This window comes from Leptodactylus fuscus, chromosome 4 (genome assembly GCF_031893055.1).
Source record: "Leptodactylus fuscus isolate aLepFus1 chromosome 4, aLepFus1.hap2, whole genome shotgun sequence".
NCBI lineage: Eukaryota > Metazoa > Chordata > Amphibia > Anura > Leptodactylidae > Leptodactylus > Leptodactylus fuscus.
In genome coordinates this window covers 45,435,344-45,456,868 of record NC_134268.1, presented here as the reverse complement: position 1 = coordinate 45,456,868, position 21,525 = coordinate 45,435,344, and the positions used below count along the sequence as shown (strand labels likewise).

The 21,525-nt window shown below is 42.1% G+C and overlaps 1 protein-coding gene across 1 annotated transcript in view; it reads left to right on the top strand.

Annotated features, from left to right (window-relative positions):
- Window positions 1-21,525, top strand: part of LOC142201133 (uncharacterized) — a 279,771-nt gene that overhangs the window by 68,019 nt on the left and 190,227 nt on the right. The window contains exons 9-11 of the mRNA XM_075271958.1: window positions 10,213-10,443; window positions 12,303-12,425; window positions 14,149-14,433. Coding sequence (XP_075128059.1) covers window positions 10,213-10,443; window positions 12,303-12,425; window positions 14,149-14,433 — 639 coding nt within the window. The remainder of the gene's footprint in view (window positions 1-10,212; window positions 10,444-12,302; window positions 12,426-14,148; window positions 14,434-21,525) is intronic.

The window sequence follows — 21,525 nt, the reverse complement described above, 5'->3', positions numbered from 1 at the left end:
TTACAGATACGTCTTGTTACCCCATTATTTAACCATTTTCACCCCGCTGTCTGAACCAGTATTTCCGGATGTCCCATATGTGATTTGTGATGTTGCCAGAATGACAGCGCCTGACGTCCGCTGGGTAGCTCGAGCTTCACATTTATAAACCACATTTCTAAACAGTATCTTAGAAACATATTCTTCCTGTAAAAGTGTATGCCTATGAAATTCAAGTCCGTGCTACTATGCAGCCAGCTAGAAGCGTGTCTCGCTTTCATTCTGTTCTGCCAAATTGAGCTTAAATTAAAAGTGGGGACATCAGCAATGTTTGCGGTAGACACATCCTCAGTTATCTCCCGAATTAAAATAAATAGGCTTCAAAGAGCCACAAATGTTTAGAGTTCTTTCCATCTCTGTTTAATTTGAGTTAATCCCCCTTTAGCCAGAACCCTGTGAATAGTTCCTCTGTGTCAGTTTTCTTATGCACTTAAAACCATAGCAGTCATATACTCTCTCCGTTTTCCCTTTTCCATGAAATATAATTGCCTAAGCATTTTAGTATAGCTCAGATTTCCCAGTCTCTTGGTCATCTCAGTTATTCTCCTACGCACGTAATTAGACATACAGCTTCAATTAACAGTAATGGCAGACATGATGGCGAGCCGCGCACAAATAACACACAAAGTATTAACTTTACTTACAACAAAAAGTCATTTCAAATGGGATTTTAGCCAGAATCCGGTCAGTGTTGGACTCTCCGCAGTTACCACGCATTTCAGCATGTCATTTTTTTTCTTACTATATTGTCCACATGAGCGATATGTTTTAATAACTTATAAGGGTCTTTCCCAGCTGACCAAATCTTTTTTTAACTCTACTATTCCAGCGATCGGCCACGTGTCCAGCTACTCTAACCACAAACCAGCAGGGAAAATGTATACAGCCTCAATTCACATGAAAGGAACGCTAAACCTAGAAGTGAATGCAATAGGAAAGCAGAAATATAGTTGTCAGTCTGTGGCGTCTTCTGCGTGATCCTGATTAAAGCTGTCTTCTAGGAATCTTACATGGATCACAGGGGCTAAGGTCCCACGTAGCGAATCGCGAAAAAACGTTTTTCTTCCCTTATTAGATCTATAGGGTAAAAGCTCAGAATTCTTTAGCTAAAATGAACATAAAATTAACATTTTTTTTGGAAACACAGCTCCCCCCCCCCCCCCCACACAATGTATGGATGAGATTACCGAAAATGTCATTCACTCTGCTGGCAATGTAAAATGTAGTTTTTTTTCTACTGTGACAGGTAAAAATGCTGTGTATCCACAATGTGGGGCCTTAGCCTAAAGGGGTTTTCCACGGTAACTGACTAATATACCAGAAGGAAGGAGGCCAGCGGCTGGAGATGGACGTCTGAGCTCTCTGGTCCACAAATTGGAGTGTCGATAAGGTGACACATCTAACGTCACCTGGCAAGTAATTGTGCACCTGAAGAAGAGCTTGTGGAGCTCGAAACGCGTTGTGCATTACATGTTTTTGTCCAATAAAGGTCATATATTTTATTCATCTTGTCGACACTCCAATCTGTGGACCAGAAAGCGCAGACGTCCATCTCCAGCCGCTGGCCTCCTTCCTTCCATTACCGTCTGGTCCTTGATGACCAGTCTGAATTCTGCAGCCACCTCAACCTCTATGCTTCCATTTGTGTTGTGACTCTATCGCCTGAAGGTGAGGGACCAACTGGTCCATTTCTCTGTACATTTTTATTTCCAACATGCATTGCCAACTCATCTACACTATAAGTACGCTCGGTGTTCTTCCCTGTTTTGTTCTCGTAATATACCAGAAGTGACATTACTGATATCCAACATTTGACCACTGAAGGCCAGCCATTGGTTACAGAGTTCAGTTGACCCTCTGTACTTTCAGACTGGGCAGTCAGTGGGGAGCGGGGTACACGCTGCCCAAACTGAGGACCTGGGGTATTTTGGCCGCTAAATTCTATGGGTCTGTGAAAATCTTGGACAGAACATGGATGCCATCCATCTGCAGTCCAATTTTCATGGACCCACAGACAAAATAGGAAATCTAAAAAAAAATGTTGATCCATTTGTCATAGACATTAAAAAAATGGAACAAACATGAGCAGCACATTACCCGAAAATTAGCAGGATATGTAAATAAGGCCTGGGCTTGGCCAAGTGGTGGGTGGGACTTTCGTAATCTTATTGTCTGCCTGTAGACAGGGCACTGCCGCCTGATCCGGCCAGTTGTCTTACAACCAGTGATGAAGAAGAAGGGACATGACTGAGCTCCTTGGACACATAGAAAATACTTTTTTATATGTTGTTTAAATCTTAGTTTCAAAAAGTATTTATTAAAATATGTCAATAACAGAAAATATAAAAGCACAACATCAATATAATACTGGGAGATACATTAAAATGAGAGATAACCTAAGCATAATAACTATCATTCTAGGAAGAAAACAATATGCATAGGACAAGGGCATGGGGATAAAAAGGACATAAAACCAGGAGTCGTAAAGGGGAATATAGACATCACTAGGAGTGTAGAGGAGTACAAGATGAATGGGGGAGAGACCCTGTCTGAGTAGTGGGGGAGTAAAATACACAAAATTCTATTGTCCAATCACAACTGAAGACAGTATGGCACACGTGGATACGAGACCTGTCAATCTAAGGAGCCCAAACCTTATTAAACAGCGGATGGGTGTCTGAGATAGTAGCATTATTTATATTGTGGAACATGACTGTATCAATTTGCCGAATCACATTGGTCAACAGGAGGAAATATTTTCTCCAGTTGAACGCGATATGGATCCGAGCACCCATCATGAATATATTGAAGTAAAATTTATTGAGAATTCTCATCGTTAGTTTTTTTCCTTTTAATAGATCATCCCCTTCCCCCAACACACGTTTTATTAAAGCTATCTGCCCTGTATAGAGTATAGGAGGATGGAGGAATGGCATTCACCAACCTAACAGTACAACATAAAATACAAAGCTTGTCTATACCTCCTAAGAAAGTTCTAATATCTAGTCAAAAACACTAACAAGGTTAGAAATGGTCCTGTAACCAGTGCTGTTTTTTCCTGTCTAAATGACAGACACGTTGGCTAAACTTGACAGTCCCTGATATCAGTAAATAGGGTCTGTAGGGCACGGCTGGTGTCCGTCTTGTGCCAGATCTTGCAGAACATTGTGGTTTCCATTATGAATAGTAGTTACAATGCAGATGTGGGGAGCCCAAAGCTGATTCAGACCTATCCTGAGTGATTATATAGAGTCTCTTGGTATACATTTCCCCCCGAAATGGGGCAATTGGCTTGAGCGTCATGGTTTTTTTTTTACATTCCTCTGGATCAACACTGTAAGGTTATAGGTTGGACGTTATGGACTGATGTCTTCAGCCAGCCTCATCTACTATGTAACTATGTATAATGAAGAGTAGGGACTCGCTGAATGAGATTTCCTTGTAACACAATTTTATCAAGGGCTTGAGACTTGTGCTACAGTAAATAAGTAATGAATTACGATATTCGGTGTTCCATCTTGGTGCCCAATTGTCACTGCCATGTCTTTGTGATAACTTTGGACTCGTGTCATTACTTGCTGTACAGATAACTTTCCCAGTACAGATCTGTGCCTACAGATCATGTAGTCTAGAAAGATATAATGAATTCTAACTAGGCCATACTATATCATACATAATGGAAGTAAAGTCGTGAACCTGAGCGGTATTATAGGAACGCCACCTTGTACTGTCAGACGGTGGCTGGTCTTTCTTCAGTACTTGTCTCCAGGTTTCCGTCTTTTCTCTCTTCCCCTTGTTACATGTGCTATCAGGAACAATGGCTTTCTTTTCTGCGTTAGTCGTAGAAATGTTCTCTTATGCAAAGGGAACAATGTTTGAAGCCGGTGTATTTTTCAGTGTTTATGTTAAAGAACTCACTTTTGGCAGAAGCTTTTAAGGGGTCTTTTCATGTGTACAAAGGCATTTATGAGAAGTGTCTTTCAGCCAAGGTGGTGTCACTTGCATCATTAAGCAGCCTGCCCATCTAAGGCCATAGTCTGGCTGACAGCTATGTGCATGTGCCATAAAAGTTTGACTACAACCTTATAGCTTCTTATCATGCGTGTCCAACATATGGGCTCTGCCGCCCGGAGACAGAGGAGAGCACACGCTAATATCAAGTGCACTTGTATTGTTTACCCGGAGCAGACATTTCTTGTTCTATGGATTTGTATAATCTTATAAGCAAATCTACGTATTTGACATTTAAATGCCTCCAGAAGAATTGTGTTTGAACACATTTATAATGAAAGAAACAAGGAAAGTATAGTTACTTTACAGAAGGCTGTTCAGCTGAGATATGGTGATTATCCTGCAATTTAGCTGCAGGTTCTTTACAATGCCTCCTCCAATGATGGCAATGATGTCTTCGGAAAGTTTCTCTTAATAGAAATGTGTCTGGTTTATTTTTAAAGCTATTTATAGGACATGCAACACACCGAACCTCAGTAAGCCTGGTCATTTTCAGGTCTTTTTTTTGTGACCTTTATTTGCTTGCCCTTGTGATGGTTGGTATTCGGGGTCCCTATAGGGCATAGGTATGGTGGATTTTTGTTGTAGAGTTGTTGAAAATCTGTGTTACTTATAATAGCAGCAAGATGGATGAGGTTTCATTAAAGGCTGTATTAGGCTACGTTATTAATGTCCGTCCAGTGGCGTTACTAGGAATGACGGGGCCCCGTGGTGAACTTTTGACATGGGGCCCCCCCCAACCGACACCGAAGACCTCGACCGACCCCCTCTTCCGCACTCTATTATGTCCCTTAGTAAGCCCTGCACACAGTATTATGTCCATTAGTGGCCCCTGCACACAGTATTATCCCCATTGTGGCCCCTGCACACAGTATTATGCCCCATAGTGGCCCCTGCATACAGTATTATGCCCCATAGTGGCCCCTGCATACATTATTATGTCTCTTAGTGGCCCCTGCACACAGTATTATGTCCCTTAGAGGCCCCTGCACACAGTATTATACCCAATAGTGGCCCCTGCACACAGTATTATGTCTCCATAGTGGCCCCTGCACACAGTATTATGTCCCCATAGTGCCCCCTGCACACAATATTATGTCCAGGATCGGCAAGTAAATAGGGCCCGTAACGCCCAATTTAAAAAAAAAAAACAACAAAAAAACGCAGCGGTAGCGGCTGTCACCGGGCCCCCTAATGGCCCGGGCCCTGTGGCAGCCGCCTCCGCTGCCTCTACGGTAGTTACGCCCCTGTGTCTGTCGCTTTCTTCGTTATAGGATGACATCAACGGACATTAACGGTAGCAGAGTTAGGATGTATTCAGATCAAATTTTTCACATCTGTTCAACATATGTTATAAAATGGATGCAAAAAACGAGTGGCCATCCACTTTGTGTCTGTTTTTGTATCATATTTTTTTTTTTTTGAATTCATTACACGGATATATAAAAAAATGATCTGGATAGAGCCTAACGGACGCAGACGGAGCCATCTCTATTTATTCCCATTCCCATTGACTCTAATGTAAACAACATGGCGGATACTGTGTACTGCCATGTTTTTTCCTTTTGTAACAGAAGAAAAGTCCTGTGCTAAATCTGTGGCATGTTGGTTTACAGAGGTAGCAAACTGTCCTGAATCTGGTTCACACTGCAGTGTGATATAATACAACAAATCCCGTTGCAAAAACTTAAGTCAAAATGTGTCACAAATATTTGAGGTATACAACATTTAGTTATTCCTTTTTTGTAATTCTGCAGAGAAAATCTATGGTAGAAATTGACTTGCAGTTTGCATTTCATTGCATGGTGACGTAGGCCTCACACACACGACCATGCGCATTTTCACTCGCCATGTTTTTTTACAACAACATGAGGTCATAGCTCCAATTTTTTTAGGGGTGTTTCAGCTTCTACGTTTAACCCCCTCCAGCTCCTTGTCAATGAATCAAGTGAAGAGTATATGTTCGGGTCATACATAGTTACATAGTAGATGAGGTTGGATGAAGACACTGGTCTTCATCAAGTCCAACCTATAACCCTACAGTGCTGATCCAGAATAAGGCAAAAAACTCCTTGTAGTTGATGCCATTTACTCCATCTCAGGGAAAAAAAAACTTCCTTCCCAACTCTAGTCTGGCAATAAGTATAAAACCCTGGATCAACAAGATCTAAAACCCATAACCCATGATATTGTTCTCTTTGTGTAAGGCATCCAGGCCCTCTGTGAACTTGTTTAATGAATCCACCATCACCACTTCTTGGGGCAGAGACTTCCAGAGCCTCGCTGTTCTTACTGTGAAGAATCCCCTTCTATGTTTCTGGTGAAACCTTCTCTCCTCCAGACGTAGAGAGTGTCCTCTTGTCACTGTCACTGGCCTAGGAGTAAAAATATCCTTAGAAAGTTCTTTGTATTGTCCCTTCATGTATTTGTACATTGTTATTAGACCTCCCCATAGACGTCTTTTCTCTAAACTGAATAACCCCAAGTTTGTTAATCTATCATTGCACTCCAGTCCACCCAACATAGCCATATGTAGAATCTGTGGCTGATGTTCTGCTCGCTTGGATCACCACTGCTGATTGGCCGACACACTCATCTCCATATAGGTCCTGAAACATTCCTGAAAAATATATTTTTTCTCCTTCTAATCCTATACATCACTCTTTACAGTTTTCCTTACTTTTTGTATTTTTCACATTCTTTTTACACAAAGGACTATTATGGAGCTGGCTCGGCTATACAGCTATTATTCTGTATTATCTGCGGCGGAGAGCGTTCTCCGTAGAGTACAGCGTGTCTACGCTGTGGTATAATGGCTTATTACCATTGTAATTTATCTACTACATCAGAATATTCTATATACTGTGCATAAAGTTATTTACTGGAACGTGTGCCATCTTATCACGCTGGTTGGTTAATTTACCTCATCAGCAACTACTAGAAGCCAACACGACTTCAATGCACCGGTCTGGAGGTGTTTTTTCATAAAATATTAGTGAATTGCACATACAGCAATGGCCTAATATACTGCTATTAAGGGAGTTCATTCTGCTGGAATCCAGACGTATCTGTCAGTACAGCAGGGATCGCCCTTAGATCTTGTCCGCTATACATATCTGTTTTAATAGGGCATAAAACAGCCAATAATGTGAAAACCGCTGAGCCGGGTTTTTTTAACCCTGTATGGCAATCTTATAGATGTTCTGCTGAACCATCTGAGACAAGAATATGATCGAGACAAAGAAGCTAAGCCATGATATACAGGTATATTTAGCAGTCTTAGGATAGGCCATCAGTGTTGGGGTTCGGCATCAGATCTGGATGCCTGTTAGTAGTGGATGTTTTGGACATGGCAGCATTTTCCTGTTCATATAGCTTCAGAGTTGATGGCGCGAGTCAGACCCCCATCAGTCTTATATTGAAAGCCGACTCTATAAGCTGGCTAACTTTTAATAGCTGTTTATCATAGACTTTAAAGGGGATGTCGTGAGAGGGAGGGGTGTAAAATAAAAAAAAAGGACATGATGCACGCCTATTCTCAGCACTCCATTTTGTTGGCATGTCTCATATTCCTTCTAACGCCTGAACTGATGACTGCTGCGGCCTGAGTAGTCATATGTTGGGTACCAGTCATGCCCACCCTATAAGCAACCAGTGAGGCCAGTGACTTGGCACAGAAATCACTTGTGGCCCTTGACTTCTAACCCAGACACTGGAGAGAACGGAATGGTGAGTATCTCTTCTTTTTTTATTGTATACCACCCAAACCCCCTTAATTTACCATTTATTCTAGGGAGTCCCTTTAACGTCATTACTCATACTGGTGACCTATCCAACACTGATTGGAAGCTGCTACAGTGAATGGGGAACAGAATCAGTTTGTTCTTATTGAAATAATAGGAGTGGAGGTGTACTGTCCTGGGGACACCACTGCTATAGAGCGGATGGGGCTCCACTCCTATTACTTGAATAGGAGCAGCCTGTATATGCTCATCATCCACTGCTGTAGCTTCTGGCATCCGGATCAGTGGATCCACGCAAACACTGGGAGAACATACAAACTCATTGCAGATGTTGTCCTTGGCAGGATTCAAACCCAGGACTCCAGCGCTTCCAAGCTAACCACTGAGCCACCGTCTTGCCCCTTGTGGCTCTCTTATACAGTGTTGGCCAGATCTTACATGAGTTGTAGCTGCATTGAGGTTAGCTGATTTCTGCCTTACCATAACAGCGAGCATTCATTCCTGATGTTTCATCATACTATATACATTACACTGCAATCACGTATGCCATGAGCCTAGCTTCGTTACTTAAGGGGCAGATTTTAAGCAAACTTGGAAATCCCAGTCGTCAAAGTTCATTTCATCAATTAGAGTCCTCCCGGGAATTCTGGCATTGCCTTGCCTGAGCATCATTAAGTTCCCATCTATGGGGTAGACCTTATGTAAAGGAACAATCAGATGATTGTGTTAATTTGAGAACTTGATTAAGACAGAAGAAATTAGAAACATCCACAGCAAAGCAAAATCTGGGCACATTTCCCAACATAACTCTCGCAATGCTCAGGGGCAGCGCTGCCGCGATTGTTACAAGGTTTCCATTCATAACACACTGTAACAGGGCCGGGTGATGACAGTCTTTTTTATTTCTTCATTAAGTATTATGAAGGTCTCATTTAAAAAAAAAAAAAAACCTTCTTAATGTAAGGAGCGACAGTAGCTATTTTCAGAACCGAGAACAGTCTTTTTATGAGTCGTCTTAAGGGAAAAGCTAACGTGATGGAGTCACTGTTGTATTAAAAATCCCTCCAGTAAGGACGTGTATAAATATGACTTATTTTATAATATTAGGTTATAATTTGGTTACACTCACATCTCTGCTGTGGTTCTGTTTTTGAAACAAAAAATAAATTGGGTCTGAGCAAAAACAAAAGGACAATTGACTGGTTCATATCAATCCAAAAGTTGCACCTAGGTTTAAAGGGGTTTTCCACACTAAAGTCATCAAATTCAGATTGGTGGGGGTCTGACAACCGGGACCCCGACTGATCAGTTGTTCTCTGCAGAGAATAGAGCTGGAAGAAGACAGCGCTGTTTTCTGTGTAGTGGCCAATTCAAGTTACTACAGTTCAGTCCCCATTGAGCTGCTCCCATCCAAGTCAGTAGGGGGTGATCTGCAGTAGACTGTTTTGGCCATTACACAGAGAACAGAGCTGTCTGCTTCCTGCTCCATTCTCCGTGTATCAGATGCTGATACCAGTGAAAGCACACGGATCTCCATAGACTATAATGGGGTCTGTGTTCTTGACGCCAGATCTCCGCAGGGATCATGCGGACAGGAAAGTACTTCACAATCTACTTTCCTCTCCGCATGATTCGTACAGGCAGCGTGCGGCAAGCACACGGACCCCATCATAGTCTATGGGGTCCGTGTGCTTTTACTGCACAGCGCTTGCGATTGCATTTGGTATTCTGTTCAGGGGTCCCCATGCGGTTTCCCCCGGACGGAATACCAACGCAGATATGAACCAAGCGTTAGACTTATGTGCTTTTGGTGGCTAATCATTATTGTGTAATTCAGGAGGCTGCAAACAATGGTTCTCTAGACGAGAGTCTACAACTCCCAGTAGAATGACTGCCATGCATGCAGAGATTTATAGTATTCTGGGTTATTAAAAAGTTGTCCAGCCATATATAAAATGTCATGATTCCCCTGCTGACGTCTGTTCACACGACATGACATACACACGTAACACGTGACTGCCACCGCAGCGATGTGTCTACATCAGTGTAGTCATTGCTGCCCCCAATATCTCATCATGAGAACAGAGAGCTGGGCAGAGTCAGCAAGGGAGCAGCAGAGGGTTGGTACTTTTTTGATGTCTTGTAGTACTGTGTGAAGGATTTTAGATCCCCATTTACCAGAATCATCTACGAGACTTAATTAGTTACATAAATGACAAAATTCCACACATTTGTTCTTTACTATATGAGTCAGTCTCATCTTAGCCTTGATTTCAGAATTCTAAAAAAAATAAAAGTTGGCTTTCCACATTTTTGTTAGGAAATGTCAGGATGGGGTGCTGTCATAGATATGGCAATAATTTGGGGTGTTTGTTTTTTTTTCTTTTTTTTTCTTCTTTTCCAACATTTACTATTGTAGATTGCAAACAAAAAGGAAATAATTGAGAGCCTGGAAGCTGAAGTATTGATTCTACAACGGCAGTATAAGGAAAAAAGTGACCAGGTAGAAACCTTTGAGCACCTGATTGACCAGTTAACCGGAGAGCTGAATTCCTCTAAGGACCATGTTAAATTGAACAAAGAGCGGTGCCAGCAGTATGAGCAGCAGGTAGAAACCTTGAAAGAAAAGATTGATCTCCTCCAAAAGCAGGTACAGAACCTTGTTACATGCATCAAAATGCCCTTATCATTGTTGTTACTGTACTTGTTACTCCTTTTACCGCTTTCCTTTTTAAAATCTCTTTTTAATGTCGCTGTTTATAAGATTAGGGGGAGTCATGGTAAAAAAAAAACGAAAAAAAAAACAAAAAAAACCTAGATGCCATCTTGTGATAATGCAAAAAAATCTTTGTCTAATACATTAGACTATTGCATAACTAGTTGCTTAAGGCCGGGGCACCACGTTGCAAAAACACAACGATTTACAGTGCTGCAAAGTGCATGGGACTCTGGCTAATCCCATTCTCACATTGCAGAAAAAAAATCTCATCATATCCGTTATATCTGTGGAAATGCTGTTGTTTTCCATATTGGTATAATAGGGGCAGAAAGTCTTCAGAGGAAAACGCTGCAGACTATCTGTAAAAACCATCTTTTTCTGCATCATTTTTTTAGCTGTACTTTGCTACGTGGAGCCTTAGCCTACGAGTAAAGCGAATAAGTAAAGTGGCACAGCAATTCCCTGCACGGACCACTATGCTGAGAACAGGTCTGCTCTGCCACTTACTTGAATAGGAGCGGAGCTTGTCGTGCACCTGCTTTTCGTTCTTACTCATGCACAAGCCACTTCCAGCACCTTGAGGGTGCAAGAACAGGGGGTCTGCACATGGGTCTAGGTGTCGGACCATGACAAATCAGCTAGCAAGTGCTTTGGAGGTGGGGTCTGATTTGCCAGATATGAATACTGACAGTCATGGTGCAGACAGCCAGTATTTCCATCTATCAGCACATCTACCGATTGCAGCTGATCTGCAGTAACCTGGGTTGACCACTAAAAGAACTGTTTACTTCATGCTCCATTCTTTGTGTAACATCTACTCAGAATAGCTGATGGGTAGGGATGCTGGGTGTCGGACCATGACCAGTCTAATATTAATGACCCATCCTTAGGATCCTCAATATTAGTAGCCTGGAACACTGCTGTAAAGGGGTTGGGGATATGCAAATCAGAAAACAAGGGCTTCGAGGGCGAGCCCGAGCTGCTTACAGACAGCTGCAAGTTCTCCACCTCTCCTTTGAAGTCTCTGCATTACTTTAGCGCTTTGTGGCCACAAAGATGTGTTTATGCTTCTAAGATGACTCTGCTTGCACTGTACCTGGCTTGGGAGGCATTTTGTTCCTGACCGTTTTCCTTTTTACAGCAGTGTTACTAGACCCTGATACCCGGTCAGGGACTTGCACCTATGACCAATCTTGGGTTTAGTCTTGGTGGAATTAAAGGAGTATTCCTTGCTCAATTATTATGTTCAGACTTGTTGCCGAAGCTAAGTGGAGTGTTTTACCCAATATATTGCTTTATCTATCTTGCTCTGTTTGGCTGATACAGCTAAATGTCCCCAACTAATTGTTTAGCACTGGTTGGCTAGGTTACAGTCCTGCTCACAGGTCAGGATGATGACTCCTATTATCTTCTCTCCCTCACAGCTTTCAGTTTGTAACCAATGATAAGGGCTAGATAAGTTTCTTTAGCAGTGTCTCTGTTATTTGCGTATGTAAATCTGGAGATATCTGTGCCCTGTACAGCAAGCAGGAAGTGGAGGGGAGAGGAGACAGGAGGGCAGCTGAAATCCTGAGATGAGAAACCCCCTTTAATGTTTAGACTATAGCTCTTTATGCAGCTAGCTACTGTAATATATCAAGGTTAATTTACACTAAAGACAAGAGTCCCATATATTAGAATTGTGCCGCGGAGACATATGTACACTCTGTACTAACTGTATATCAGAGGTGACATTACATTGGTTATCTTTTGTTTTACAGAGTAGAATTTTCTTATTTTCTTTCTTTCAGATCTCGAAGAGCCAAAATGAAATAAATAACATTTCTTCTAAATCAGAGAAGTACAAGGCAGCTCACAGCCACTCCAATGAAGATTATGAAGCACAGTCTTTACAACTACAGGAGTGCCAAAAAGTGAGCATTATCTTTATATATAGATCAGGGACACATTAGCCACAGCGAGCTCTAATCTATATGCTTTTTCTTGGCTGTAAAAATCATTTGCTATTTAAAGGTGGCGACACTGAAAGTTGCATCTCGTAGCGTAACCTGTGTGAGCCGATTCTTCTGTCAGATTACTCATTGTGTTTTGGGGACAAGTAAGATAATGTCACAACTCATTGGGGCAGATTTATTGTGCCTTGTATTCCAGTTTTCTGTCATACAAGCCATGAAAAAGATTGTAATTCTTTGTGCAAATCAGGTTTTATGCTCAAAAATGTGCGACTTTTTTCTGGGTTTTGTTGCCATCGTCCTTTCCTGGAAGGGGAATGTGGCCCCACCAGATTTATTCTCATCTATGTCAGTTTACTGCCAACTATGAGCCAGTGTAGATTTCAGTGCTGGAGCGTAGCCTGGCAGGGTGGGGTGTACACCCACTTTATGAGGGGGCGATGCCTTCTCATAAAAGATGCGCACCAGTGGCGTAACTAGCAATGGCAGGGACCCAAGGCGAACATTCGAGTTTGTCTCTTTGAGCACCGTGATCACTTTTAAGTGAGTGTGAAGATGGTAATGACTCAGATCACTCCTTTTCTCCATTAGAGTCCATAAGCTGTGTGTGTGGGACATAGATAACGGGCTAGTCCTAAACTGACAAGAGATGAGTGAGTAATATTCGATCGAGTAGGTATTCATACTCGTACTCGATCGAATACTACTCCTATTCACAGTAAAGATTCGATTCAGAACCAGCATTGATTGGCCGAATGCTATACAGTGTATAGCATTCGGCAATTCGACACCGGTTCTGCAGTAGGCTCGTCTTTGCTAGTCGGGAGAGCAGGCAGCTTGTGTTATGCGGGAGCTGACTTTTTCTCATAGGAATGCATTGACCAGCGTTGATTGGCCGAATGCTATATGAATCATTCGTGCGGGCAGTGCGCTGCAAGCACACGGACCCCGTTATAGTCTATGGGGTCCGTGCGCTTTAACTGCACAACGCTCCTCCTAAACACTCTCCTCCTGCTACTCGTGGACTTGGTGACTCTCCTTTAGTCGAATAGTGGTTTCCCCTGAAACAAGCATTTTTTCCCATAGACTATAATGGGATTCGATATTTGATTGAGTAGTCGAATATCGAATTTCGAATATTTCACTACTCGCTCATCTCTATTTAGGACAACTTCTTATCACAAGTCAGGTCCTGGACAATGAGTCGATAACAGTAGAGCTGTTATGTCAGTAAATCCTAATTTATACACTTTGTGATGTCCGTTGAAGTTATTGACCCATCCTCATAATTCATGAATGGATCAGTTGTTCCAGAGGGAATGAGGGATAATCCCCTTTTATTCTGACCCCTCCTAGTCTATATTACTTATAAAGGTTATCAATGGGAGTTGTCAGATGTAGAGAACATGGATACTAACACTAAGCCCAACTATTACTACAGTCTGCCAGTCTGCAGGGTATGTGTCTAAGAGGAGGACATACAAACTTCATGCGCAGGGTTACCCCCTTATCAGAGCCAAGACCCCAGTGATGCAGGGCAGCAGTGCTAACCATTAAGCTGCCATGTGAACTATTCTCGAATAAGGATGCTGAACGCTTGCTGGTTATATTCTTTGTAATGCTCTTCGTATAAAAGCTGTTGTGTCCGAACTCCATGACTTATTGTAACTCGTGCACTCTGTAGGCAATAGAGGACTTAAAAAAGCAAGTCTGTGAAAAGGCAGCAAAGGCAGAGGAGTGTCAGCAAGTTATTGAACGTCAGAACGCTGAAGCTGGGAAAGCACTTGAGCAGCAGAGGAAGTACGCTCATGAGACCGAAGAGCTAGAGAAGACATTGCGTTCCCTACATTTAGAAATCCTAACAGGCCAGCAGAAGCACAAGGCCGAACTTGGCTGGTTAGAACAGACCATAGCCCGGCTGGAGACTGAACTGAAGGAATCCAGGGAAGTGTGCGTGCAGAAAGACCAGGTATTTATTAAGCCCATAGTGCATTATCTATCACATGCATGCATTATAATGGAATTTAGTTTTTTAGGACTATGATCTTGTGGGCTACTGCCTTGTGTTCATTGGTCACATGGCCATGTTGCAGCTCTTTTCCATTTCAATTAACGGGGCTGAGCTGCAATACCAATCATAGCCACTATAAACTGTATGGCAGTGTGCTTGGTATGTATAGAAGAGGCCACAGCAATGAGAATGATAGTCCTGGATAACTCTTAAAGTGCCTTCTCTGAGGTCCTCACTAATGGCAGCTGTCACAATTCTGTGTTTTTGCTACCATTTGCCGATATAAATGGGTTTGTTGTATTGGGACAATAGCTTCAAAGGGAGTCTCTCAGCAGTTTAGACCACATTAAACAGGCATGCTCAGGAAAAATACATGTCAAACTGAGATTGCTCTAATCCCAAGTGTCTTTTAGCAATTCCTTAAGGCCCATGCACATGGCATATTGTGCTTCTGAGTCGGGGGCTGAGGGTAAGTTCAGACGGAGTTTTTTGGACCGGAACCTGAAGCAGAGGCCGCCTCAGGTTCCGGTCCAAAAGATGGGTTGCCGCAACTGAAAGCCGGTGCACTGCACCAGCATCCAGCCGCCCACTCCGCTCTGGATTAGGCCCAGTGAATGGACCTAGTCCGGAAGAGGGTGTGTCTTCAGGCCGAATCGTGAGGCGACTCGGCCTGAAGAATGAACATCTTGCTTCTTTTTTTTCTGGGAGCTGGAAGAAATGGCTCCCGGAAAAAGCTCCTGAGTGGCTCATATTGATTTCAATGAAAGCCGTCTTTTTGGTCAGGATTTTGAGGCGAATACGGCTTCAAAACCCTGGCCAAAAAACCCTGTGTGAACTTACCCTGAGTTTATCTTGGAATGCAATCGGATGATACTGGGAGTGACATCCAAGCGTCATCCGAGTGCATTCACGTCTATGGGGCTTCCGGATCCATTCCATTCAGTTAACACAAATGATTATAGAGCAGATCCTTTTCTTGTCCATGTTTTTGGAACGGCATGGATGATTATAGAGCAGGTCCTTTTATAGAGCAGATCTTTTTCTGTTCCATGTTATTGGAATGGAATGGATCTAGAAGCCCCATAGACAGGAATGCATTGTAGAATGAACTCAGATGTCACTCTGAAATGTCATCTGATGGCATTCCTTCATAAACATGGCCCCCAACTCGGATGCACACTTGGTTGTGTGCATGAGTCTTAGCTATAATCCTACTAAGAAAAAAAGGGAAAAAAAAGCCTTGTTATGCCTGTATGAAATGGCAGCCATGTAAAGGTATAAGTATGGCGCAGTATACATAAGGCTGTTGGACGTTTATGGACCTCACCTCCTAGGACCTTGCAGTCTATAATCTGCTGATGGGTTCACAGGACAAGGGATATTCAGTTCTATCCAGTCCTACCTGTATCATCACAGAGCACAGCAGCAGGTATAGGGATGAATTACTTTACATTCTCCTACAATTTACATTCATGATTCTTTATCATTGGCACAGAACATGGTCTTACATTAAAAAAAGAGCAGAGGCTTGTGTTTGTGACAGCTAGTTTGCACAGGAATTGTATTTAGTCAGGGTTCACATGGTGCTCAAGCTGTGGATTTAAAAAGTTCTGTTTAAGCTGCAGGCATATGCTCAGGGGATGGTGGTAAAGTGGATGGAGGCAAAAGGTGATTCACTTAGTTCTTATTCGTGTGTCACTCCCAGAATCTCTGGCTTCAACTCTGTGCTGCTAAAACTTAGAGAAGGGAATTGTATTTGTAAGTGGTTTCCGTGAATTTTCTCTCACTGCTACCTGTCTACTTATACTTTTTTTTTTTTTTTTGTCCCTGCTCAGAATAACCATAAATTCAGAAAAATGGGTCATAACAAATGTGAAAAAAAAACACTCATGCACTCTAGTATATAATGGGGTGGGATAACAAGCAGCTTGGGTACGCTGTCCCCTGTAAGGTCATCCTGAATGCCACAACCTGTGTGTGCTGTGGTCTAAGGGTCCATTCACACGGAGGAAAATGGCGCTGAATTTGGTGTGGAATCCGTATCAGATTCAGTGCTGAAAAAAAAAAAGCCTCCATTGACTTCACTATGTTACTGACATCAGGCAACAGGAGGCTTATAATACTACAGTGTTGAAGAGAATCTGAAAGGGCAGTTTGGGACCCTGAACCACCCATAGGTCCTTATAGACTGGGGTTTCGAATTCCAAGTAACCCTGTTATCAAATCATCCATGTCTGCAATAATAAAAAAAACTTTATACTCAACCTGCTGATGAGACTCCTCTTTAGTTAAGAATAAAGTTTTATTTTTTTAAATACAGGCACAGATAGATTTAAGACACTAAAACCCCCAGTCTATAAGGACCTGTGGGAGGTTTAGTGTCCCAAATCTACCTGACCGATTCCCTTTAAGGCTCCGTTCCCACGGAGTAATGCACCGCGCATTCAGACATGTATATACGTGTCAGTGTGTGAGCGCTCAAAACACATCCCATTGACTTCAATATCTGCCAGCTCACGTGCGCTACACATTGAAATTAAAGGGTTAAAAAGCCTCCCATTGATTTCAATGTGTAGCACCCGTAAGCCGGCACCCATTGAAGTGAATGGGATCTGTTTTGAGTGCTCACACGTGTATACGTGTCTAAATGCACGGCGCGTTACTCCGGGGGAACGGAGCCTAAGGCTAAGGCCCCACAATGCGGAAATGCAGCTTTTTTTGTTGCTGATTTTGTTGCAGTTTTTAGAGCCCATCCACACACTGCGGAAAAATGCCATTGTGGTTTGAGAAATTACAGCATGTCAATTATACCTATGGAAATGCCACTGGTTTCCCTATTGGTATAATGGAAGCAGAAATTCCACGGAGGAAACCACAGTTTTTCCCACAGCACTTTTTTTTTTGTTATGGGACACTACGTGGGACCTTACCCTAAGCCCACTTGCACACGTCCATATGAATGGTCAGTGTGCTATCTGGGTTTTTACTGGATATCACACCGACCCATTCATTTCTATAGGCCAATACACATGACCTTGAATTATATATGGTCACGTGATCGGGCCGACAGTCCGGGCCACAAAATATGTGAACAGGTCCTATTCCTGTTCAATTTTGCAACCCTGCTTCTGCGGCTCCTATTCATTGAATAAAAGGGGCTGCAGAAGTGGCCAGTGCATGTGCGGCACACAGAAGACATCTACAGTCCTATGAAAAAGTTTGGGCACCCCTATTAATCTTAATCATTTTTAGTTCTAAAAATTTTGGTGTTTGCAACAGCAATTTCAGTTTGATATATCTAATAACTGATGGACACAGTAATATTTCAGGATTGAAATGAGGTTTATTGTACTAACAGAAAATGTGCAATATGCATTAAACCAAAATTTGACTAGTGCAAAAGTATGGGCACCCTTATCATTTTATTGATTTGAATACTCCTAACTACTTTTTACTGACTTACTGAAGCACAAAATTGGTTTTGTAACCTCACTGAGCTTTGAACTTCATAACCAGGTGTATCCAATCATGAGAAAAGGTATTTAAGGTGGCCAATTGAAAGTTGTTCTCCTATTTGAATCTCCTCTGAAGAGTGGCATCATGGGCTACTCAAAACAACTCTCAAATGATCTGAAAACAAAGATTGTTCAACATAGTTATTCAGGGGAAGGACACAAAAAGCTGTCTCAGAGATTTAACCTGTCAGTTTCCACTGTGAGGAACATAGTAAGGAAATGGAAGACCACAGGGACAGTTCTTGTTAAGCCCAGAAGTGGCAGGCCAAGAAAAATATCAGAAAGGCAGAGAAGAAGAATGGTGAGAACAGTCAAGGACAATCCACAGACCACCTCCAAAGAGCTGCAGCATCATCTTGCTGCAGATGGTGTCACTGTGCATCGGTCAACAATACAGCGCACTTTGCACAATCAGAAGCTGTATGGGAGAGTGATGAGAAAGAAGCCGTTTCTGCAAGCACACCACAAACAGAGTCGCCTGAGGTATGCAAATGCACATTTGGACAAGGCAGCTTCATTTTGGAAGAAGGTCTTGTGGACTGATGAAACAAAGATTGAGTTGTTTGGTCATACAAAAAGGCGTTATGCATGGCATCCAAAAAAACCAGCATTATACGAAAAACACTTGCTACCCACTGTAAAATTTGGTGGAGGTTCCATCATGCTTTGGGGCTGTGTGGCCAATGCCGGCACCAGGAATCTTGTTAAAGTTGAGGGTTGCATGGATTCCACTCAGTATCAGCAGATTCTTGAGAATAATGTTCAAGAATCAGTGACGAAGTTGAAGTTACGCCGGGGATGGATATTTCAGCAAGACAATGATCCAAAACACTGCTCCAAATCAACTCAGGCATTCATGCAGAGGAACAATTACAATGTTCTGGAATGGCCATCCCAGTCCCCAGACCTGAATATCATTGAACATCTGTGGGATGATTTGAAGCGGGCTGTCCATGCTCGGCGACCATCAAACTTAACGGAACTTGAATTGTTTGTCCAAAATCCCTTCATCCAGGATCCAGGAACTGATTAAGAGCTCCAGGAAGCGACTAGAGGCTGTTATCTTTGCAAAAGGAGGATGTACTAAATATTAATGTCACTTTTCTGTTGAGGTGCCCATACTTTTGCACCGGTCAAATTTTGGTTTGATGCATATTGCACATTTTCTGTTAGTACAATAAACCTCATTTCAATCCTGAAATATTACTGTGTCCATCAGTTATTAGATACATCAAACTGAAATGGCTGCGGCAAACACCAAAATATTTAGAACTAAAAATGATTAAGATTAATAGGGGTGCCCAAACTTTTTCATAGGACTGTATGTGTCACCTGTGCACTGCCCATGCCATTCATTCACAGCAGCCGGTTAACACATGGTCATGGGCAACCAGCTTAAGATTGATTCAGAGCTCCAATCAGAGGCAGCCAGTATCAGAGCTCAGAATCACGCCCCCTTGTCTGTTCCTACCTGACACCGCCCACCTGACTGTACAGAGCCTGATTAGTATATCAGGCACCAAAACTAACAGCACTGATTTCTCAGGATTGGTGAACACTAGAGGAAAAATTCCGCCTGTGCCAGAATCAGGGGAACAGTCACTATTAATTGATATAAAGAGCTTGACTTGTCGAATATGTTGATACATCCTCTTTGACATGTCTATAGACTAGAGATGAGCGAACACTGTTCGGAACAGCCGTTCCGAACAGCACGCTCCCATAGAAATGAATGGAAGCGGCCGGCACTCGGGGGGTTAAGCGACTGGCCACCGGCAAAGTCTCCGTGCCAGGTGCTTCCATACTTTTCTACGGGAGCGTGCTGTTCGGATAGGCTGATCCGAACAGTGTTCGCTCATCTCTAGTATGGACCATTGCTGGTCTGATAGGTTAGTCTAAGGATAAGTCATAAATATAGGTTGCATGGAAAAGCCCATTAGGCTAAGGCTACATGTAGCAACACACAGCTATAAAAAAAAAAAAAAAAAAAAAATGCGAACCCAAAAATGCCGTGTCCAATATTTGCTTCTCTTCTGTTTTTAATGTCCCTTTAAGGCCAAGGCGCCACTTAGCAGGCTGCAGCAACAAAGTGCTGCAAGAAAAACCGCTGCAGCAATGATTCCTCTGTGGACTTTCTGCTTCCATTATACCTATAGGGGAACTGTCTACATTTCTGTAAGCTTAATTGACATGCTGTGATTTCCAAAACTGCAACGATTTAGGAAAGTGTAGCATGTCTGCTGCGCATATTTTTCTGCAATGGGTGGATTCACTAGAATACAATCCACTTTGCATCAACTGTAAAGGTTTACGCCATGTGGGCCCCCGGCCTGAAGGGGGTTTACTAGTCATACTTGCCATTAAAGTATCATAGGTGGGGGGCTATCTGTGGATCCAACAGGGATACTGAGAACTTTGATCTTTCTCTGGTCTTTCAATGCATCCCATTTATTTAATGGAAGACCATGCATGTAGAGCCAAAAATATGGCCCAAGACCCGATTACTGTCAGGAAACTAAAATACCCGTATCGCAAATATGTGTAAGCAGAGTAAACCCCAATAAACATAATCCCTGCATTCTGTCCCTTCCAATCCAATTTCTAGTTAATTCCTAAAACCTATCTTTATGTTTGCCACCTGAATCACAAGTTTTTATTGAGTCGAAAAGCAAAATGTTCTTTGACCTAAAAAACCATAAGAACGTATTAAAATCCCATAACAATAACAGGGATCATTGTCATAATAATAGAGAAGGGACGGGGAGAAAGCTAATTGCGTTAATATTTTATACCAGACCCAAATATATACTTATTTTATTTGCTGTCTGCAGCAATTTAACGTCTTCAATGAAGGATGTTTAACATTTGAACCGAAAAAAACGAATTTCACGAATAATTAAAGGCTTGTGTTAAATACATAGACAGTCGCTTAAATTTAGATCTGCAATAACATTTACTATTATTCTCCAGGGCTTTGACTGCTTGACAGAAACAAAGTACTCTGGGATTAATTTCAAGAAATGGTGCCAACTGTGTGCAATTTGCTGTAATTAAGACATGAAAGAGTACTAAATATTCAGATTAAAAGAGCCCTGATTGAATGTGATAGAGAATCAAGGTGTGGCAACAAGCCAATAAATACCAGTCAGTCATGATGAGTACAAAATATTAATTGATTTGAAACCTCCGCCAATGAAATATTACAATAAAGCAAACCAGATTAAACTAATTACAGCCCCGAGAAAAGAATTAAAAAGAAAACATTTTGAGCGATTCCTAAAATGAAATTTTACATGTTCAGTATTCAACATGGCAAGTGGGAAAAAAAAATAAAAAATCATATTGGAGCAATTACCGAAGCGAGCGGGTGTCATCGAGTTGCTGCGGATTCTTATCTTCTAGCTGATGACTTTTTTTTTTTTTTTTCTGAAGCACGTCGGGGCTTTTTGGCTCATGTTTTTTTAGCTTTTCGCAAGGAGTTGCGGTTTGTAAACCATTATTAAGAGCGTAGGCGATAATCTGTCTAGGATAATAA